At 31.1% G+C, this 25,239-nt stretch overlaps 1 protein-coding gene and 2 long non-coding RNA genes across 3 annotated transcripts; all 3 read right to left on the bottom strand.

Moving 5' to 3' along the window:
• Positions 1–5,100: 5,100 nt before the first annotated feature.
• LOC132947178 (tigger transposable element-derived protein 4-like) lies at positions 5,101–7,605 on the bottom strand. The gene is made up of 2 exons (XM_061017391.1): positions 6,488–7,605; positions 5,101–5,655 (listed from the first exon to the last, which is right to left on the bottom strand). Exon 1 carries the CDS (start codon positions 7,325–7,327, stop codon positions 6,683–6,685), a length of 645 nt encoding a protein of 214 aa, XP_060873374.1. The 5' UTR covers positions 7,328–7,605; the 3' UTR covers positions 5,101–5,655; positions 6,488–6,682.
• A 5,229-nt stretch (positions 7,606–12,834) lies between these two features.
• Positions 12,835–14,547, bottom strand: LOC132947503 (uncharacterized). Its single transcript, XR_009664935.1, has 3 exons — positions 14,440–14,547; positions 14,185–14,332; positions 12,835–12,972 (listed from the first exon to the last, which is right to left on the bottom strand). It is a non-coding gene; the product is annotated as an uncharacterized LOC132947503 (long non-coding RNA).
• An 8,949-nt stretch (positions 14,548–23,496) lies between these two features.
• LOC132947423 (uncharacterized) lies at positions 23,497–25,169 on the bottom strand. Its single transcript, XR_009664920.1, has 3 exons — positions 25,033–25,169; positions 24,779–24,926; positions 23,497–23,633 (listed from the first exon to the last, which is right to left on the bottom strand). It is a non-coding gene; the product is annotated as an uncharacterized LOC132947423 (long non-coding RNA).
• Between the last annotated feature and the right edge of the window lie 70 nt (positions 25,170–25,239).

Raw genomic sequence — 25,239 nt, forward strand, 5'->3', positions numbered from 1 at the left:
TTGATTTCCTGGATGGTTTCAGAGACATGCATGACATGTTAGTAGAAATATATCGCATTGATATTAGAAGTAAACGTTTTTATTTAAGAATAATTTTTCACTTAATTGACATGGCTATAGTTAATAGTTGGATTTTATACCGTCGTCATTGTAAGCAACTAGGTATAAAAAAATTTGATCCCTTGGTAAATTTTAAATCAGATATTGCACATGCATTAATCTTGTCAGGAAAAAACAAAGTGAAGAAAAGAGGTAAGCCAAGTTCTTCAAATTCTACAATACTACAACACCACAAAAAAACTACAAAACCAGTACAAGACCTGTTAATGATATACGTTTTGATTGCTATGAACATTGGCCTGAGAATATCAATAATAAACAGAGGTGTAAACATTGTATCAAGGCTTATTCCAGGACTTTGTGCAGTAAATGCAAATCAGCATTATGCTACACAGGACCTCGTAATTGTTTTAAAGATTATCATCAAAAATGATTTTATCTCTAAGTTATGGAAAATTTAAATATTAATTAATATTTCTATCTATTTTATATACTACAACTATGCATTTTTTGAACTTATGTTCCTATAATATTCAATGTGATACAAAGGCTTGTTAATTATTTTATGTTAATGTTATTTTGTTTTAATCTAAAAAGTTAAAAGTACCTAAGGAAAATGTAAGACTAAAATTTTTATTTTTTATCTATTTTATATAATATAAGTATGAATTGTTTGAACTTATGTTCCTATAATAATCAATAAGGTACAAAGGCTTGTCAATTATTTTTATATTTATTGTTATGTTTTTGATATTAATTTAATAATTTTCAAAAGTTGATAATTATGTTATGTTTCATTTCAAATAAATAGTTTGTTAAATTTTAAAGTGTAAAATATACACCCTAATAGTACCAATAATGCCATAAGGCATCAGGTCTGGAAAAACTATGTTTTTCATGAAAATCGAAATTAAAATTTTTTTATCTCTTATTTAAGTCCATTTTAGTAATATTAAAAAAAAAAATTTAATTTTAATGAATTTCAGTCATTGGGCCTGAAAGGGTTAATATACTTTTTCATAAATTAATATTTATTACAGTTGGCTTTTATGATTTGTTTGAACTATAATTACGTATTTTTTTTGGGAGATCCCTATTATTACAACACCGTTACCAATATGCGTTTTTTTTTTTGGTTAGTTAATATATATGCATGTTTTTGTGATTTCTTCGTATTTATGCTTATTTTCTTAAAATGTTTTTATATTTTCGGTTCATCCGTTACCTACCCACATACCTACCTACCTAGTGTCCTAGTGTGTAAATAAAGAATTTTTTTTGTAAACCAATTTGAATTATTATTTATCAATTTAAAAAAATTTTAATAAAAACGTTTTCATTTAGTATTTTTTTGAATTTTAATTGCATATTTTTGAATATTTCAGTGCATATATTTGCCTGTTTTTAGTGCATTCATGCAGGCAAATATTTAACACTTTTTCATTGCATTAAATTCACAGCCCTGCTAATTACTTTTACTTCCAATCATAATACCTACCACAGTTAATGTTAAATGTCAAATTCTCAACAATCAACTGCTTCTTCAACTTGATAACAATTAAGAGGATGTCAGATTTTTAGCGCACTATTTATTCTCTCTCTGACCCACGCACAATCATTTTAGGGTTTTCTTAATCGTATATTTGGTATGCTACGCGTGGGTCAAAGATGGAAAACAAATAGTGCGCTGATATCGAGTATCGACTATCAATATAAAGGAGCCTCATTTGGCTTCCCCTCCGGGAACGCGGCCTCAAATGTATTTAACATAGGCGTGGACTATCCATATATTTATTATCTATGGGCTTCATCCATAGCATAGATTAAGGTGTCAACAATCAAAGGACCAACTTGATAATCAAACACTTAAGTTCGGCAACCTGCAACTCAGGATCTTTTTATTCAAAGTGTCCTATTGAGTCATAAGAAGGTTAGTTAGGTAAACCTATGGTTAGTTGAAGCTAGTGGCCTTTGCAATTCAATATCTTTTCCTACGTATTCGGCATTGTTAACATAACTATTCTACCTTTACACTTTTTCTTCCCCCGTCTCTCACAGCTATATACAGGTTCAGCCACTCTCATTCCACACCTCCATATGATCGGTATTCTGTCTATCCATCTCTTCTTCAGTCTTCTCGCCCCTCATTTCCCACCTAAATTAACTTCTATAGCCACTCTCACTATCTCTTATCATACAGTGACCGAACCGTCTAAGCCTATTCTCTCTTGTTTTCACTAAAATATGTACACTAACCTACACTACCCTTAATTAATTAATTTCTTATTCTATCCTCTTTTGTATCTTAACACCTAACTAATTTTTCTCATATCTACTCCACTTACCTACCCTAACCTTACATTTCTTTTTCATCTTTCCCTTTCATACACCAAACATTCTGAAATCCTGTTGACCCATTTCCTTATCTTCGCCATATCACACACTACCTAATTCCTATTCACTCAGTCTCTAGTTACCTACAAGTCATCGTACTTGATTATCGGTGAAAATATTTAAATATCATTGAGCGAATTCCCTACTCGAAAGAATTACTTAATAAAAATATCATACCTCACCAATTTTCTGATTTTGAACACGACTTTATTGATAGCCGGAATAGTGTTATACCAGTATAATTACAATACAAATATTGAACATTTTCGGGCAATACATCCCCTGATCAATTAACAATAATAAAAAAAAACCTACTGAGAAATAAAAAAATACATACCCCGTGACGGCATCAAAATCTGCTACAAAACTTAGTCTTCGAAACACTGAAACGTTCACACATTTCAATCTGCTTATGATATATTATTCCCAGTTTGAACATTTTTACTGACGAAAACCATTTCTAAAATAACATGCATCTTATGCAGTAAAATGTTCTGCAATATTCTAATAACCTGTGCATTACAGTCTTCAGATATTATATGAACCTACCAACAAATACCTAATATTAATTTTTATTACACAGAGTTTGTATTTTTAAATGTTGTACTCAAGGATTTATTAGTTTTATTTTTATACACAACAAAAATTCCATTTATTCACAAGTCAGTTATCAACTAGAACTCGACTACGAATAAGACAGCGTTTAGATTGTTCGGACTGGCGTATAATGTATTATTATTATACATAGCGCCTTTGGTAGGTAGTAGTAAACGTATATGCTTCTACGTTACTGAGTTAACAGATTTTCCGTGACAATAAATATTTAATTCAAGTCTAAAAAGTAAATGTAAGCCCCAAAATAATATGAAAACAAACTTACGCATAAACATCGACTCTTCCAGTAAAACCTAGCTGTACTGCAGCACACGCTGTCGTCGAAGAAACAGCTATCTTCATCCGTCTACATCTCGCTAATTGAAACTTATCTAGTACTAAAATTCAGGGACATATGCGGACATAGGCCGGTCTAAGTGGCTATTATTTAAGGGGATCGCAGCACACGTCATATTTTTCATACGTTTTAGACCGATAAGCGGTGGTAAATTATACGCACTTCGGCGTAGGCAAAACTAGAAAATGTCACTAGGATAGGTCAAATGGTAAATATAGAAAAAAAATTAAAATTATAAAATAAGTTTTTTATTTAAATTTTATCAAGTCAGCGTGTTATCCAGTCAGTATTAGGTCAGGCCATGACCCGTAGTTACGCATATGATAAAAATGTATTAAACGACTAACTAGTAACAAGTGATTTCGATTTGGTCGTAGCACGTCGTGTTTGCTCTTGTGACTTGTAGTAGAGTACAACATTTGAATTCCGGATTTCAAACTAACAAAATTCGGATTTTGTCAAATTTTAATATTTCCAAGACGTCATGTACAACGTTGTTTATGAGTAATACAAAAGTATTATAAATAAAGTATATAATATATATATTTCAATATAGAACAACGGTGTTAAGTATTTTTTTTGTAATTTAAAAATATTGTTATAAATTTATAATATAATATTATGCTCAGAATTGTTTTTTGTATACAATGATTCCATATCCGTTCGATTCGATAATAAGACGCCCACGGCCAATAAATTACTGTTATCGCCCTATGCCGCTGCCGATATCTATAACATTAAACATATAAGTGATTATTCCTAGCACACGCGCAAACACACTCATTCTCGTTTAAATATTATTATTATCAGCTGTTAGCTAATCACTATTATTTTATATGATGCTGTTTTTCTCGTAGATCTAGAAAACAAAAGTGCCTCGCCCTATTTTTTTCCTAGCTGTTATTAGTGCGATGTGTGAAGTCAGGCGTATTAGGTTTACGACGATTGTATTAAATTATTTTTTCGTTGTAATAAACTAAGAAGTATAATTGTACGCAATTTTTTGTACATCCGTATACTTAAGTAAGCGCGAAGCTCCGCACGAAAGATTTATTATTAAATTTAGCGTAGGCCGTTGCTAATAGTGTGTATTATATTTATTGTACAACAACCATTTTATCAGGTACTTATATTATCGGCCAAAGGCTTAATTAATTGTATTCGTATCAGATATAATAGCTAAGTTTGATCTATTATATACTAGTGTATTATTATAGTTATAATAGTATATATTAGCTGGCCAGTCCACGCACCGTAAGATTCACGAGTTATTATTTATTATTGTTTTTTTTGTTGAAACTATTATACTATAATAACCTATAGACAATAATGTATAATAGACAGGCCATCTCTACACCGAACAGGGGCAGCGTTTCCAAAATTCAAATATATGCCCCAGCAATTATACGAACCAGCAATAAGTAAATATTAGCCAAAGATCGCCTGAGCTATAACCTACAGAGTGAATATACCTATAATATTATACAGTCGTATCGTCGGTGGGTGTGCGTCGTACGTTTCCATTGTGTATATTGTTAATTTGTTTCTCGTCTACCAGGCGTCCCATAATATGACACCAGGTTTTTTCAAATTACTTATTGGGCAAGAAGGTAGATTTCCTTCATAACTAATTAGTTTTATTAAATTTGAGTTGGGGGCCAGAAAATCTGTTTGTCATTATGCGTATATTATTATAATTATAATGCTTTATTATCAATAACACACTATTACGTCATGCACAATCACACGTATTATTATATTACGTTACCAAATCTTCGTGTTTTAACTCACATTTAACACCTATATCTACAACTGTTCGGCGGCTACAATATATCGACTATGATATTACAGTTGTTGACCGGATCTGGCTCGATCGATCATGATAGGTACGTCCTAACCGTCAGCCAGAACCGAATTTTCTTTTACACGCGCACAGTGACGCGTGGCATCGCTGTCCTCGATGACCCGTGCGTCGGATACGTAGTTCTCAGTTCGTCCTGTTCTCTGCGTGCACCGTACTCGACAATGACGGAGCGACTCCGCCGGGCAGAGGCTCCGACAATACATCCGACTGTAGCCACTATAGCGTATCCGGTAAATCGCGCATCGTTTCCTCGGATGGATGGACAGTGTTCGATTGTGGTTGATGTTCAACCAGTGGCGGACGCAGGAGGGGGTTTTGGGGGTTCAAACCCCCCCCGGAATGAATGGACGATTGATTTCAAACGTCGCCATTCTACCTTATGCACCTTAAAAATAATTAATTGTTCAAAACACTTATTATCAGTAGGTATAGGTGATTAGTGAAAATAGTAGTAAAAATAAGTACATATACGTAGTCGATATATAATATTATTTATAATCGACAATCGATCATAATGTTTGAACAGTTCAACACATTTCGTCATCATAATAATGTAACGACTTCGTGGACAACGCACTCAATCTTTTCATCTATACGCAGGGGTGGATCTTCGATATTTTGATAGGGGGAGGGGGGGCACAATTTTAATTAATAATACATACATACAATCATTTTTTTTTAACAATAATGATTATAATAAATAATAATTAACAGTTGGTAGTATTATTCTTAAAAACTGAATGTTTCATTTATATGATATTCGTAATTGCATAAAAAAATTGACAGCGAGGCACATGCACTTGTACCCCTCCCCTGAATCCGCCACTGCCTATTTGTATATACAGTAAAACCTCGTTAAGACGCTCTCGAAGGGGAAATCGTAAAACCGCGCAATATGCGGCTATCCCGCCTATTACGCTCTTAAAGCGCTATAGGCGATACCCGCATATTAAAAGCGTTTTAAATGTGATAATATGTATGTACATAGATAGAATAAATTAGAAAAATGTTCATAGTGTGACTTGTTATGTATTACACAGTAACATAAGTTGTATTTAAAATTAATAATAAAAAAACATCAAATATACATACAATAAAATTATTAGGAACATATTTTATAATTATGTATTATTTTCTTGGATTAAAAAAAGTGGTAATGGTTGGTTGTTTCAATACATTATTTTTATATTTATTCAATAAGAAATTTTCCACCCTACCTAGATATAGAAGCATGTTTTCGGAGCCATCAGTTGCAGTAAGTGCCTGTCTCAATGTAGATATTGATTGTACAGTACTAGCGATTGACGGAAGTGGTGGAATGTATTCTTCCTCATCATCACTGGGCTCATCTGGTTCATCGTTTACTGTAGCCTGATTGATAATTTCTTCAAGTTCTAGTGCCTCGTTCGTTATTAATTGGTCGTCATTTCTGGTTTTATCTCATCCCACGCAATTGAAACATAATGAATAGCATCTAAAACATTGATTTTGGGGATTTCTAAATTTGGTAGAATTGTCTCTTTCCACGATTTAATACTGTTGTCATCTACAGCATCGGCTTCCCCACAAATTTTACGATAGACAATACCGTGCCTTTTTCTAAAACGATCAAGCCAACCATTAGATCCACCAAAGTCCGTTATGTTCAACCTTTTTGCGATCTCATTTGCTTTTTCTGTCAAAACGGGACCATTTACAGCCAAATTTAATGTGCGAGCTTGTCGAAACCACTCCAACAAAATATTTTCCAACTGCTCATTTTTACCATTTCTAACCTTTTGACGTTTCGTACTGCCTGAAAAAGCGTTTTTTTCAATTTCTTTCCGGTTCTTCAATATGGTCCGCAACGAAGAGGAGGGCAATCTTAATTGGTCGGCAATTTGTTGTTTATTGAATACACCAATTTTTTCATCATACAGTTTAATAATTCTCAATTTATCGTCAATAGACAAAGCTTTCCTTTTCACTCCGGCACTACTAGATGACGTAGACGCACTCGTCATTTTAAACCACACACGAATAACAATAAACAAAACATACAAATTATAAATCTGCATGTGATTTCACGTGTACACTTCAACGTCCGATCATATAACTAACGTACGTACGTACTAACGAAATATAGTAAGAGTATAAACCACATCAAGATGTTAATAATAAATATCAATTACTCGGTCGATAATAGATAAACGTTTCAACGAAATTCTTATCGCTGATTGTATTAATTGGGTTTTTTTCTATTTTAAAATGTTTGAGAAGCCAGCAATTAGAGCGTATTATGCGGGATTACGTAATATGCGGTGGCGTATTAAGCGTGTTTTTTTCAATGTTAAAAGTGTACAATTACCTGGGACCGGGAAAAATCCGCGTGTTAAGCGGGATGGCGTATTAAACGGGAGCGTCTTAACGAGGTTTTACTGTAGTATTATCCTATATCGTCACTACTGCTGGCCGCGTTCTCATTACTGATTTCTGATTAGTATTCGACGACAACATTTCATGCGGTTAATAAAACATGCATTTAGTTCGTCGCCATGAGTCATGACCGAGAAGTTCAGATATCTTACAGGGGCGGAGTTGTCGGTCTGGAAAGACGGATTTTCCTGATGACCTGGACCATAATAATGGCCTGGTTTCCCGGTCATTTTATATTAGATTTTATTTACGAAATTAGTAAATACGTCAACAATTTGTTTGTATTAAGACTTTAAACCTATGAAACTATTGTAGGTATTATCATTATAATTATTATTATTAATTATGGTACATTTTATAATAGTATCCTATGGGTATAAGAGAATGATGAATCGGATATAAAATTACAATATATCACATACACAATATTGTAGACATCAAATAAAATAAAAACAATATCTCGACATCGGCTGTGTATTATTATAATACAACACCCAGGTACCGTGTGTTTTCAACTAAAATCCAGCAAAACTAATTTTTCAAAGAAATAAATAATAATATATTACCTACAGATATGACGCTTTGAAGCCGTGCTTGTTGAAAGTTATATATCTGTAAAGCGGTGACGGACATAGCATTACCTAATTGGCTAATTGAACAATAACTATAATAATACAAAACATTGTGTTATTGGTCCAATCGGTAGTTATTATTTACATAAATAATATCTGTAGTAAATCCAAACAAATCTCTGGATGCAAATGTGATGTGGTTTTGCTGGTTACCCACTGGTTAAGAGCGTTAAGAGGACTCTACACTCGAATGCGCTGTAATTATTTTCTAAATTATTTTGTTTACTTTTTATATACATTGTATTGCCCTCCCTGTTATGCAAGTTGCATGTGAAAGGTCATTTTCAACATCAAAATATCTGAAAAACAGTCTAATAAATGCAATGCCCAATGAACATCTTAATATCGTAAGATTAACATATCTTATTAACATCTTAAAATATATTTTTATGCTTATGAGTTATAACCATAGAAAATAAAATTATCATGGAATGAAATAACTATATTATAATAAATGCAGTAGGTTAGAACTCTAAACTATTATCTAAATTAGTATTACCTATAAATATTAAATATATCTATAAATGTTTTTAACAGGCAATCTGTTTTCTATGACCTATACAATTTTTTTTTTCTATTATATATTGTTTATAATTGATATATTTATTTCTTATAATTAATGTATTCGTAACTTATTACCTACTATACCTAAACCATTAAGACACAATATACAACTATTATTATTGCGTTGATTTCAACTATTAAACTATAAGTTAAGTGAAATAGCAAAAAAGTGATTGAAATACCTACTTTGATATTACTGAAAATAGTAATATTATTATGAATAAAATAAATTAGTTTAGCAGTGTAAGTTTTGTTGGTTCTAAAAGTGATTTAAATGGTAAGTGATGGGTTGCCTGGATAAATTTCAATCTCCCGGCCTGAATTTGGTCCCCATTCTGTCAGAGGGTACAAGGTACATTTTTCGACAGTCATAACATTATATCATTGATTATAAACACTAGTATTTATAATCAATGATTTTACGTTATCGGCGGCCGAACAGGGTCCGATCAATGTTTTTAACGTTTGAAATTACCTTTTACTGGTAGATATACATATTATCTATGTTTCAATGTATGTTATAATATACTTATATAGGTAGGTATGTTGTATGTACAGTTGTAATCCTGCATTATTTATTAAGTAATTATTTAAATTTTTACACGACTTTGTCTAAGTTCAAAGTTGTATAATATGATAATAATAGTCATATAAAGTGTACGATAATACATAATAGGTACCTATTTAATAGACTATTCACAAAAAATATTGTTGAATCAACAATAATAAGACATAGAAATTAAATGAATGTTTAAAAAACAATTAATTATTGTTTTGGTAATCATGCCCACCATAGCTATCCTGCTTTATTTATTAAGTAATTATTTAAATTTTTACACGACTTTGTTAAGTACAAAGTTGTAGAGTATGTTTATAATAGTCATATGAAATATACGATAGTACATATAATATACCTACTATATTATGACTATATACCTACCTATCTAATAAATTATTCACAAAAATAAACTTTACGAAAATATTGTTGAATCAACAATAATAAAACATAGAAATGAAATGAATGTTTAATAAACAATGTTTTGGTAATCTTACCAACCGTTTTAAAGTGAAGACAGATGAAATAATGTCAGATGGAAAAAACGTATATATTGTATATAGAACAGAAAAAACTCCCTAGTGGCCTAGTCGCTACTCACTACACAATAATATAATTTAAGAGTTTCTCTAGTCTAGAGTATGTAGGCCCGGAGCGGGCATAAAACAAATGTTGAGTATGTAAGACAGTTTACAGTATTTGGATATAATATCATTAACTGTAGGCAAACATCAGTTGGTTTTGTTTTTCAAGTAACAATAAAATGTTTAAAACAATAATATGTTTTACATTTTACCTTATGTTTCCAATCACGGCTATCCAGAAACAAAACAGTGGAGACGAGGAAGGAATTCGAACCGCTACGGATGCAGCATAATATATTAATATATAAGTTATAATAGTATTAAGTTCTAATGTACATCCATATCTTTATATTTAAATTTTAAATATTGTAGATAATGCAGGCTAAAAACCTATACAATTGTTGTGTGTTGAAGCCTTTACTAATTAAAAAAAAATAATATATAATATTACCGGAGTCTTCTGACAAAATTACAGTCTTGTAAAGTATTTGAGTAAAAGCATTTGAGTAAATGTGTTTAAATACTGTCTTGGACGTATTTGTATTTGAAAATCAAATACGTTTGAAAATTCAAACAAATTATTCGTCGGTTAGGTTAGATTATTAAATTATTCGGTCGTCATTTTTTTTTTTTTGAAAATTATTATACTATTTTATTTATAAATTATAAAAATATTTTTTTTTCATAATTGTTGAGAATTCCTGCCCCCTAGCTCTGTATATCCACATCATTTATATTTCATTAAGAACTGTTTAATTAGGTACATATTATTAAAGAATTTCTATAATCCAACAAGTTTTATTTATTTTAATTTTTCAGTATACAATTGAAAGTGGTACAAAAACTTCTAGTAATACCTAGGTGAATGTATCATGACAATTTTAAACAAGTAATTAAAAAATTAATTTAGCAAACTAACTAGTGGAAAAGTAAAATAAAAAAAAGTATTTGAAAAGTATTTAAATACATGACAAGTATTTATATTTTGTTCTTAAATACTTTTTTTCTTAAAAGTATTTGAAATGTATTTTAAATACTTTCTGAATGGATGTATTTGTATTTGTATGTAAATACAATTTTAAAAGTATCTTTTACAAGACTGCAAAATTACAATACTTAAAAACTAAATTTATATCCGAGTGGTATAAAAACTGATCACTGGGTAGTGGGTATCCGAGTATCCAACGATGACAGTGACATACTGTGACATGGATAGCAAGACGCTGAGCTTACGGAAATGCACGACGATGGCGACATTGGACAGCGGCGCATGCGTACGACGCCCGCACCAGGAGTTACGAGCGATATATCAGCGCAACATCAGCTACACACACGCCTATACCTGATATAATTGTTAGGTACGTCAAACAAACAAACGATGCCGGGCCGGTGTACAGACGCCGAACGTATAATATAGGACAACACTATAATCGCTACCTACTGCACAATATTGGGTTCATAAAAAAATTGTCCAATCGCACGATCACACCGTCAATACTGACACGAGGGCGAAGTCTCGCCACTATTCGGCTGTTATGTAAACGCTAAAAGTGGGCCGATAAAAGTTACGTAACGGCGCTTCCGAGCATTCATATCGCGTGATACACATCTGTTTGATAAGGCTGGAAGCTCGTTGCACACAGGTACGACTATATATTTTGTACGGCGGCAACAAACTGCAGTAACTCTTATGGCCGTATGCATATATAGTCAATTTGTGTGTCACATACAAGACATGGTTTGACATGCGTAGTCCGACACATACATTGACTGTGCACACGGACATTGGTATGACATGTTTTTAAATTGAGACGGGCTAGAGGTACCGCAGTTTTTATGGCACATTTATATTTTACACCGTATTGATAATTGTATAAAATTTAGGCGGTGGAATCGCGGGTTAGGTTAATACGCCGACGGGTAAGGGCATATTATAAGCCTATGCAGAAAAAACGCGGTGGAAAGTGATGATGTGGCGCACAAAACGATACTGTAAACGATGTGCAGAATATTATATGCACCCCCCCCCCCCCCATCTCTAGGACGATAAATATGTTACCTGGCCACATCGAATATTCTTATACCTGCTGCTGTAACCGTGGTATATACAATATATATATATATATAAATATATATACTCAGTGTGGTACTGTCGCACTGCTGCAGTTACGTGTCGTATTCACTGAGCTCTATATACATTATACCTACTCATGAAACGAGCTCTGACCGGTGTTCGATATAAATTACTTTAACAACAGTCCTTCGTGACCATTGCATTCCTCAAGATATCAGATGTTCTTCGTTTTATGATTGGAATTCCATTGATAACCTAACCTACCAAAAATCTGCCGCTTGGCGCCACGACTGGCGGCCGGCCGAGCTCGTTTTACGTGTCCATGAATCGCGACAAACAGCTTAAAAAACTACATAATATTTAACTAAAATAATCCGTGTATAGTAATCATAATTCTTTGAAAAAAAGTAATTCGTTCTATGAGTTCCATATGCACTAGCTGACTGATATAATATTGAACAACGCATATCGCGTTACCCGTGGTTGTCTCGGAGCTATTTGAATAAATAATATTATATCGGACACCGACGACAATTATAATATCATATAGTGTTTATAACCGTCTATGGTCGTCAAGAAGAGTATTAGGCCCCTGCGACCCATTATAGTTCCTGATATTAGCGCGTTCAAAAAAACAAACTCTCCAGCTTTACAATACTATAGTATAGATTATAAATAATAATAAATAATGTTTAAACGATAATAAGAACTCAGAATGGAACAAATAAATAATAAACGATTTCATTGACGGGAGAGGCTGATTTATTTTGCAATGTCAATACACATTATTATAATTAAAAACAAATTATAAATTTATGTACTGTTTGGGCTATGGCATTTTTTAGTTTGAGATTGATGTAGACATGAATTAACAGTTCTAGAACAAAACAAAAAATGGTCGATTAATACAATACACTAAAGTATAAAATCTTGGTAGAATTAAATAATAAATTCTAAAACGGTTACAAAATGCGTTATACTTTATACAGTTTGTGAAAAATATATTTAAATACAGATAAGAATACATTGATGCAGAAAGTATTACAAATATTTTCCAAATACTTTTAACTTTTGAGAAAAAGTTTTTAAGAATTATTCGTGCTAATATATACTTATATATACTTGGCATACAATTTTAATTTTATTTATTTAATTGTACAAGTAGGAAAATTAATTAAGTAATTATTTGCCTAGTAATTACTAATATAAAGTTGTGATGTCACATTCAAGTATCATTTACACTTAATACTACCTATAGCTACTTCATTTTATACCAAAAATTGAAAATAAATAAAAATTTGTTATAATTTAACCCTATAATAATTTAATATAAATTAAACAATAAACAGTTGTTAATAAAATATGAAATAATAAAATATTTAATAATTTTATTTTAATTTATTATAAATAAAATAATATAATAACTAATTTTTAAAAAACAATCTATGACAAATAGTTCTTTTGAATTTTTAAAAGTATTTACATAAAATTATTTGATTTTGATATAGAATTATAACTAATACTGTATTTAATTTTTAAATACTTCCAAATTCTTAATTTAAAAAAATATTAAGTAATACTATAAAAGTAATGAAATATATTTAGGTACCTACCAAAATACTTTACTACGATTACAGCTTATTAGAATATTGTGTTAAAAAATATTTGACATTTTTTTAGTCAATATTAGTACTATATTAACAGGTAAAGAAAATAGATTTTTAAGACTTTTATCAAAGAATTAAAATATGTGTTTAGTAAGTTATGATTAAAAATTATATAAATAGTTTATTTATATCAAAACAATCGCAATTAAATTTTATGAATAGTTAAACAATAAAATATTCAACAAACTTATATAGGTGCGCTTATCAAAAAATTATATATATTTTAATGATTTACGCGATAAAAAAATCAATTGTTATACTGATTTAATTTATATTATACCTCGTCAAAACTCAATTAAACATACCAGTGTATACGCATATACACAAAAATAAAATGAAATTGAAACACAATACGAATTGAAAAAAAACAAAATTCCACTATTTATCAAATAATTAAAAAAATCACAGAATTGTTAACTCACCATCAATTGGCTGGTGGCTGGAGTGGCTTTGGCGACCGATTTGATGGCCTTGGCAGATTGGACTTGTCCGACGACGACGATGTTCATGGTTACTTTTTCAGCGCCCATTTTTGGTTTTTGGTTGGTTTTTCGTGGAGTTAAGTGAAAACTGAAAGTAGACAAAAAAAAATAAAAACAAAAATATAAAACACGAATGATTTAAAATAATATAATGATCAGAGAAATTTCATTTCTCGTCAGCTACAATATACTCACAGAAAATTATATTTGCACAAAAATTGCGTTATGCCGGAACGAAGCATTAGAACGTCCTTTTATACATCAGTGGCAGAGTGTGCAGAGCACACTGGCGTGGTGGCGTGACTATATCTCTTAAAGGTGATTCGTGTAACTGATATCGTACCTACGTCGGACGACGTCAAATCTTGTGTTTTAGTATTTATTTACTTTGAAAACATATACATCGAATATTGTGTGAACGGATCAATTAATATAATTAAATCTTCTTTTAAAATATGTCACCGAATCAGTGCTCGAAATGGAAAATTTTACGACCCGGAACGCTAGTAAAATTAATATGCGGATTATAATATTATTTTAATTGTTTTAATTCGTGTTTACTTTACAATACAATATAATTAGTTGATACAAATAATATGGGTAATTATAAGCTCAAAAAAGGTGGGTAAGTGGATGTTGCTCTGCTGTACAGTAGGTTACAAGTGGGTCACTGTAATGGATGGTGTTAAATTTGAATTCAATGATATAATAATTAGTATAAGAAAAATGATTCTAAACGAAAACGTTCAGTCAGCCTATGACATTACCAAAAATATTTGATGATATTATTGTGAATAAAGTAATTTATATATAACCTATTTACGTGGAATCTTGTCTTAAATTTTCAATCCTTAGCTATAAAAATTAAACATTTTATACTTTTTAAACTACAAAATAATTATTACATTTTAAATTTGATATATTTTGTCAAAATTCGAACTTTAAAAGCTTATAAAAAAAACTGCGCCAATGTATTTTTAATATTTTTCAACTGCTATTGTAACGATATATCAGGAGCCTTGCATTTAATTTTCACACTTTTTTACCCAGAAATATAATGTTATTGATATTTATAGAAAAATGGAAACTGAAAATGTCCGTAAACAGCTCAAAATAAGTCAAAATATTTGGAAAATGTTATGGTGTATAGAAAATTCTAATATAAACATTCAGTCAAAATTGCATGTACCTATACGGTCATTTGTTTTAGAGTTGAACCAAAAACCAAAAACCAAAAAATTGAACTTCTCTCTATATTAAGTATATTATATATTAATATTATATTTTGTCGAAAGGAAATTTTATAATTATATTCCTCTAGATTGTGATACTGTTCATAATATATACAAACCGAAACTCTTAAATTTTAATTTTCACAAACCAGAACGGACGCAAAGTTTATATTACGAACTGGAACGCCGTTCCGGTGCGTTCCGGTCCATTTCGAGCACTACACTGAATTGTTGACAATTATTGAACATTGTGTTTTTCATATATTCCTGTTTGTTAACGTCTATAACATACACGTGAAGTTAACATAAATCATAGAAATATTTATTGAACTCTAAAAGTATAGATTCATTTACAAAATGGCCCAATCAAAAATAATTACTTCGTATCAGCAAGGCTGGGCATTAACGAGTTAAATGTTAAAATTAAGTTAAAACGTTAAGTTAATTAACTCATTATTTTTTTTTCAAATTAACTTTTAACTTAATAAGTTACATTTTTAAGATTAACGTGTTAACTTCAAGTTACTTTTATTCAAAAGTATCTAAATAAAGTTAATTTTCGTACGAAAAATAATTTTTGAATGAGGTTTTTACTTAGATGTATCATTTTTAATTTCTCCAGCAATTTTCTTGAGCGTAAAGAAAAACTATCTAATAAACCATAATACGAGTTATTATTTGTTTTATTTGCAAATTAGTAAATTTTAACTTTAAAATTTAAAATAAGTTATAATAGTTATGGTTTTTTCAAAGTTGACTTTGAACTTGACGAGTTAGAGAAAAAAATATGAGTAACTTTTAACTTGGCTTAAATTAACTAGCTATATAATGTTTCAGGGCTTGAAATCAATTTCAAAATCTAGTTTTAAATATCGATAAACATCGTTAAAAATCATCTAAGAAATCAAACAATTTTAACATTTTTTTGAATCGTAATCAAATTTCATATTGAAATCGAAAACAATTTATATCGATAATTTATACCAAAATAATAATTGTTTTATAATTTTTATATTATACAAATTAATTTAGAATTAAAAAAAAAAATAATTTAAATTTATTATTCAACAATAGTCGATACTCGATATATCTATACTCTACCATATCTCTTAAATGTGATTCGTGTAACTGATATCGTACGTCGGACGACGTCAAATCTTGTGTTTTACTATTTATTTACTTTGAAAACATATCTATCGAGTATTGTGTGAACGGATCAATAAATATAGTTAAATCTTCTTTTAAAATATATGTCACTGAATTGTTGACAAAAATTGAGCATTGTGTTTTTCATATACATATTCCAATTTTTGTAAATTTTTTGAGGAGCACGGTTTGCTTCTTTCAATAAAAATTTGATAATAACTGCTCTACAATATTGTACATATTATGTAACAATGTAGATAATACGAAATAACTTTAATTTAATTTTCTTATTCCCATGTCATAGCTGTATGTATCGACAATATTATGGAATGCTCGAATGATGATTGGTTTCTCGCAGTGTTAAAAAATCAAAATATTTAAATCGTTGAAATGTAAATATGATATTTTAAATAAAAATAATACGTTTAAAATCTAATTCAAAAAAACATAATACAATTAAACTGACATTGTGCAACAGTAAAGAAATAATACAATTATAAAATTAATTTTTTTTTTAAATATAAATAAAAAAAAACAAATATTATGAATATTTTGTGAAAATGAACATTTGCATTTTGATTTCAATCCCTGAATATGCCACAATACAATAAATATGAATACCTATATTGATACTATGGATTTTTAATTTGTAACAAAAAAATAAGAGCCTTGTATTAAATGTTCAAGTTTTTTTAACCAACAAAAAAATATTCAATTTTTCATTTCGACATTCGTAGAAAAAAAAACCAAAAAAATTGGAAACTGAAAATGTTCGTAAACAGTTCAAAACAAATCGAAATATTTTGAGAATTTATCGTGTACAGAAATGCTTGTATAAATAACCAGTGAAAATGACATATTTCTACGGTTATTTGTTTTAGAGTTACACCAAAAACCAAAATTTATTTCGTCGAAAACCGATTTACCGTAAAAATGTCTGGTATACCTTATTTTTTTTTTTTGTTTTCCCCTCTAGTTTCACTTTTCCATCGAACAAAACACTGAAGTCAAAAATCAAATCATTATTTCGTCTACAACGAGTACAAATCATTGTAAAACCAATACATTCATCGCTACGTCCAGAATCTAAAAACAAATATTTATAGGTGAATCATAAGTGTATTTATATTTTGATTTTGATTTCAATCTCTGAATAAGCCACAATACAATAAATATGAATACATAATATGTCATACCACTTTGGTAAGAGACTAAATTATTACTATTTTTACTATAATAATGTCATAATATGATCTCTGAGTGTATTATTCTCTAATCATTATAATTATAAAATTTTATTTTTTTATTTCTAAACAGGGTTATTTACTAACCCGCATATTCTATGATTTTTGAATTTTAAGTAGCTACATACCTATATATTTAAATATCATATTTTCAAAAACTTAAATATTTATACAATAATTATTGCAGTCGTAAACTGTGCTCATATAAACTCCCTTTATAATGTATATAAGAACCAAAATTGTATTTTCAAGGTTAAGAACAATATAAAATATAAACTGCCTATAAGAACTAATGGCCAAACTGTAAAAACAAAAATGTGTCAATTAAAATAAAATAATGAACGTTATATAGCGTTTATTTTAATTATCGATTATGTAATACGCGAATAAATGTATAAGATGATCAATTATTTTCATGACGAAGTATTTCCACTGGGAGATAACATATCTATGTTGGTAACAAATTGTACATATAGGTAGGTACTTATTGTCATTATCGAACATAATATTGTCCATCAATATGGTCTGAATGCAAAAGGTTGTAAATTCGAATAAATGTATACCTGGATAGTGAACATGCTAACGATACAATACGATTATTTTCAGATAACTCTAGAGAACGGTCCTTAGGTGGATTGGATATAGCCTTTTGCGAAAATCAGACGTGGTCCAAACCACTCTTTAAATGTCCCCGACATCTCCTTAGAATAATTTGACATTTTCAAAAATTGGTTAACTAGTTTTTGTGTACGTATATAAGCTATACAAACATACATTCAACTATAATATTTATTTTATAGTTTAATTTATACAATTTAATTTAATAATTGCACATTGATATTTTATATTTAAATAATTAAATTTAATAACTGTACATTAATATTTATACAATTTATCTGGACAGCATTGTCGGACATAATGTTCGTGGGACTACAAACCGTAGACTGACGAGTGACAATAACGTGAATTGGTGCGACAGAACCGACCTCCGTAATATGGTGAATTGGTAATAATTGTCTTATAATTCATAAATCATATTATAATAAAATCTAGAATCCTTAGGTGGTTAAAAATCAATAATCTTATTCAATAAAGTAATCCAGAAATAAATAACTCATATTGTTATTTACTTATAACTTATTTATAAAATTATAAGCTAATAAAGTTATAACATTTTGTACTACTATAATTTATAGTTGTATATAAATATACCTAATATAGTTTTTAAGAATTACGAAAAAATTTACAATATTTAGTTAATTAATTAACAAGTAATAAATAAAACATCAAACATTTTTTTTATATGAGCTTTACAATATTATGTTATGATGTGCTTATGTGTTCGTAACTTAAGAATTAAAAGGCTATGCTTAAATGTGTTGTATTATAGATTTATTAAAATACTTCTACATTGTATTTTAATAATTAATTTTACATATTTTCCTCTTTTAATAAAATAAAATAACTTTTAAAAATGTTTATTTGCAAATCGATGATAATACACTTTTAGATATAATAAACATTTTATTTTATTTTTTTTTTTTTATAGAATTTAAATATTTCGTGAAAATTCTATCAAGTTATAAAACCCTAAATATTTTATTCAATGTCCTAAAAACGATTGAAAAATATCATATAAAACCATAGTAAGTACTAAGAAGTGTTGAAAATGTACCAAAATTATTACAATAAGTATAAAAATGACTGCACACTATTATCTTTGAAATTCCATGAAATATCAACAAAGACATACCTATACACTATAATGAGAACTCAGAATGGCACAAATAAATAATAAACGATTTCATTGACGGAAGAGAGTGATTTATTTTGCAATGTCAGTACACATTATTATAATTAAAAACAAATTATAAAGTTATGTATACTATTTGGGCTATGGCATTTTTGAGTTTGAGGCTGATGTGGACTTGAATTAACAGTTCTGTAACAAAACAAAAAATATTCATATATTACAATATTCTAAAGTATAAAAGTATAGAATCTTGGTAGAATTAAATAAATTGTAAAAAGGTTACAAAATTCGTTATATTTTACAGCTTACACAGTTGTAAAATATATATATATTTAAAATCATAATTAAATTAATATAAGAATACATCAATACAGAAAGTATTCAAAATACAACTCAAAGACTTTAAAGTTTTAAGAAAAAGTTTTTAAGAACTATTTGTACTAGTACTTGGCATATACTTTTAATTTTATTCATTTAATTTTACAAAGTAGGAAAAATCATTTATATATTTAGTAGTTATACTAATATAAAGTTGTGAAGTCAACATTTAAGTATCATTAAAACTTTATACTTCCTATACCTACTTAATTAAATTTTTAAAAGTATATACAAAAAATTATTTGATTGTCAAGTACAGTTATTCCAATACTGTATTAAAATACATCCTAATAGTTCCTTTAATAAAGTTTTATGAAATACTACAAAAGTATTTAAATACATTTATTAAAATACATTACAACACCGACAGCTTATTATCTAACAATAATGGTGTTTAAAAAAATTAACGCGCTCGAAATTCTTCTAATGCTGCGGGCCGACGAGAAAGATAAACAAATTATAGCTGGCTAGTAGGTAATACACGTCGTCTGGGAGATTTTCTCGGAGATCGGTCTCTCATCCGTTGAAATATTAATTGTATTTAGCTCAATACCAATTCTCAACCATCGGAACGCGCACGTACAAATTATCTTCACCCGAAAAATAAAATATGGCGACCAACTATTACAATATCGCACGCTACGCGGCAAACGTCATATTACTCGAAACCTCGGAAGACGTCGCGGTCGACAAAATGGAAGGCACTTACGCTGACGAAATCGACGAATGCCCCGTACGTCTAGTTACGCTTCTTCTGTCTGCCATTGATTCGGTCGCATCTACTGCAAGTGGCGACGATCAGACCCCGGAGTCGGATGGACAAAATCCGATTCTTGGAGGCGCAGATGGGAAGGAGTGGTGGCGAAAACGTCGAGGTGTTTCGAAAATTTCGGAAGCAGAAGAGGACCATCATTCCGTTTCGCTGGCGAACATTTGTGCGTCGTCGTCGTGTGGGGACGCGCCGTCCTCGGAGTCGGGGTCTGTCGATGCCACTCCGACTCACGAGGGCGGTCCGCTCGGCGACGTTTTGCGACCAGACGAGACGCGTTGGATGATGAGAACGTCGAGCCGGCCAGGGGTATAGCTGTGAGGAACAGTTTTGGTGAGCTGTCCGGACGGCTGGATACCCGGAAACTGCGATCCACTTCGTCGTACGAGGTGGAAAGGCGTCGGACGCTTTTTCCGCGGTCTGTGCTGTGCCACCGATGAGAAGCCGTCCGCAGCTCGCCGCCCCTGAGCTGAAGACGACGGACAGGATGACGGCAACGGAATGGAGGGGAGGATGCGAGAAAGAGCACGGACGGTGCGCGGCGGTAAGTCACCCGCGCACGTTCTCCGACCACCCGCGGCGCGACAGGTTCCGCTGGCGTAGCGCGCTCGGTCGTCGTTGACGCGCGAGACCCTCTGGCGGCTCGGCGAGCGCCCGGCTGCAGTTACGGTCACGCGGAGCGGCGGCGACGGAAGACGGCGACGACACGGTGGCTATATAGTAGAGGTACCGGCGCGGGCAACGATTCTGCCCAGACGGTACACCGACTCGGTGCGACGGCGATGGCGACCCGGTATTGCGGCAGTGGCGGAGACTTCGGCGCGGGGTGAGTGGTATGGAGATTTACGTGCTAGGAACACGGGGACGTCAGCGGCGTCGGACTCGCGGAAACTTAACTGTTTCACAGGGTCTGGCGGTGCGCGACTTCACCGCGGAGGCGGAACGAAGACGCGGCCGAAGGGACAACGCCAGGGCGAAAATTACCGAGAGTCAAGGATCGCGCTGTGGTCCACTGACTCTCGCATTTTCGCCCAGCGGTCATCCCACATCGGCCGTTTCGCTCGTCCCCACCGGTTCCGCAGCACAAAATCTCACTTCGCTCGCTCCGCGTCTTGGTCTTCGCCGTCCGTCGGCCGAGTCGTCGCGCCGTCGACCGTCGACGCGCACGACATCGCGCTTTAGCCGCCGTCAACCGTAGTCGCTCCCATGGTCGTCTCGGTCTGGCCTCGCCTTACTAAATTATTTCAAATTATTTAATTGTTCAGATATTATTTTATTTTTTTTTTTTACTATCATAAACGCATAATATTGTGTAAAATATTATATTTATATTTTTTTTTAGCCAATGTGCTATTTTTTTTCAAAATTGTTCATACATTTTCTTACTTTTTTTGGTTTATATGTAATAAACATATTTTGATGTGAACAAAAAAAATTTCTTTTTTTTTTCGTTTTCTCGAGTGTATAATCAATTGTTACAGATTTAACGACTAAAAAAATCGTTAAAATATATATTTTAAATAAAAAAACTCGTTAGTCGATTATGCAAAGTAATGACCGTGGACCTGCAGTATAAACGCTACACTAAAGGCGACGAAAACTGCTGAATAAATCATATAATACCTAACGCATTACACCGGCGGATACGACATAAACGACCAAAACCAATACAAGAATTGTAAATAATAATAATATAATATGTATTATGTAGAACGTGCAAACGTCAATATAGTCGAATAGTTAATACAAAATAATATTTAAAAAAATTCAAAATTGAATTTTACATAGGTAAAATAATAGTATAATTCTTATATAATATAATAGAGCTGCATGTCGAAAAATAATATTGTTGTTAAACTTTCAGGTTTAGTTTTGAACCATTATACGCATAGGCGCGTGCAGCTGACAATTTATTTTGGATTTAGTGGACTGGTAGATATTTATTTGAAAGGTATACATAGAGTGAATAATTTTAAACACATAAGGAACTGTGATAAGGTCAGGATCACTGCGGTTCGACGCGGTAGCTTGGGCAGGCCATCCTGACGGCCGGGTCGCGGCGTAGCGGACAAAGTCTTTGACAGAGGCTTTTCGAAAACCTAACCTAACCGTTTCGGCGTCCCGGCGAATTACGAACGCGGTTTAGACGTCCTTCAAATGGCGTTGTAAAGGGCGTTGCTACCAGTTCGGACGGCAGACGACCGGCTCCGCCGCCCTAAGACGTCGAAAACGCGAGATTCGCGAACGAAATCGAACCTCCCGACGCATGTATTTATGCCTGTATTTAGTAATACCTACGTGACGTAAAGTGGTAAAACTCGACTTTTTTAAAAAATTATCGATGAACACGCGCGACGGTGGCACTCAGTTTGTACGTTATCTCCGCCGCGGCGGGACCGCCGGGAACAAAGTACGGTCGCGCGCGTCCTGTACATTTAGCGGGGAATGGAATTTTTTTTTATATTATATAGAAATTAAATATTTCATAAAAATTCTATGAAGTGACAAAACCCTAAATATTTTATTCATTGCCCTAAAAACGATTGAAAAATACCATATAAAAACCATAGTAAGTAGTGTTGAAAATATACCAAAACTATTACAATAGTCAATAAGTATAACAATTACTGCACACTATTTTTACCTTTGAAATACCATTAAATATTAACAAAGACATATAAACAGACATATAATAAGGACTCAGAATGGCACAAATAAATAATAAACGAATTCATTGACGGAAGAGACTGATTTATTTTGCAATGTCAATACACATTATTATAATTAAAAACAAATTATAAAATTATGTACTGTTTGGGCTATGGCATTTTTGAGTTTGAGATTGATGTGGACTTGAATTAACAGTTCTGGAACAAAACAAAAAATATTCAATATATATAATATACTTAAGTATACAATTATAAATACTAACAGGATTACAAAATTTGTTATACTTTATAGTTTACAGAGTTGTAAAAATATTTTTTAAATCACATTTAAATTAATATAAGAATATACATCGATTCAGAAAGTATTTAAAATACAGTTCATAGATTTTTAAGTTTTAAGAACTATTTGTACTAATCCTAGACATATACTTTTAATTTTAGTCATTTAATTGTACAAGTAGGTAAAATTATTTATGTACCTATTTAGTAATTATACTTATATAATGTTGTGATGTCAACATTCAAGTATCATTAAAACTTTATATTACCTATAGCTACTTCATTTTATACCGAAAAAAGAAAATAAATAAATAAATGTATAATTTATTTTATATAATTAAACTATAATCCTACAGCTTAATAATTGGATTTTAATTTATTATAATTAAAATAATATAATAATTATCAAATAACAACCTGAACTGCGACAAATAATTATTTTGAATTTTTAAAAGTATAGTTTACAAACAATTTTTTAGTTTTTAAATTCAGTTATACCAATACTGTATTAAGATACTTCCTAATACTTAATTGTAAAATGTTTTAAGTAATACTAAAAATATTTTTGAATACATTTACTAGAATAGAATACAACACTGACAGTCTATTATGACTATATTGTGTGCGAAAATATATGACATCTTGTTAATACATTTTAGTTCTATAAGAGGTAGAGAAAATAGATTATCGAAAGATTTAATATTTAGTAAGTTATGATTAAAAATGATCAAAAATAGGTTATTTATATAAAAACAATAACAATTCAACTTGATGTAACAATAAAATATTGAACAGAATTATTTAAGCTCTAAGTAGTAAGTTTGATATAATAATAAAAAAAAATTGTATATATTTTAATGACATATACGTGATATAAAAAAGAATATTGTACTACTGATTTAATTTATATACCATGTGAACAATTAAATAAACATACCAATCTATGTATGTGCACAACAATAAAAGAAAATAAAAACACAGTAACAATACGATTGGGAAAAAAATACAATCCCACTATTATTCGTAATTTAATATTAATATAAATCACAGAATTGTTAACTCACCATCAATTGGCTGGTGGCTGGAGTGGCTTTGGCGACCGATTTGATGGCCTTGGCAGATTGGATTTGTCCGACGACGACGATGTTCATGGTTACTTTTTCAGCGCCCATTTTTGGTTTTTGGTTGGTTTTTTGAGATGTAAAGTGAAAACTGCAAGTAGACAAAAAAAAAATTAAATTAAAAATAGAAAACACGAACAATTTAAATTAATATAAAGATCAAAAAAAATTTTGTATCTCGTCAGCTATATACTTACATAAGATTATATTTGCACGAAAATTGCGTTATGCCGGAACGGAGCATCAGAACGTCCTTTTATACATGAGTGGCCTAGTGTGCAGAGCACACTGGCGTGGTGGCGTGACAAGCTCTGAAATATGATTCGTGTAACTGTTTTTGTACGTCGGACGACGTCAAATATTACTAGTTATTTACATATTTTGCTATTTAACTTTGAATACAT

The sequence above is a fragment of the Metopolophium dirhodum genome, chromosome 6, assembly GCF_019925205.1.
Source record: "Metopolophium dirhodum isolate CAU chromosome 6, ASM1992520v1, whole genome shotgun sequence".
Classification (NCBI taxonomy): domain Eukaryota; kingdom Metazoa; phylum Arthropoda; class Insecta; order Hemiptera; family Aphididae; genus Metopolophium; species Metopolophium dirhodum.

Bases quoted from the DNA above. Each gene is read 5' to 3' on its own strand.
- LOC132947178 (XM_061017391.1), bottom strand. From the start codon at position 7,327: ATGCAGATTTATAATTTGTATGTTTTGTTTATTGTTATTCGTGTGTGG.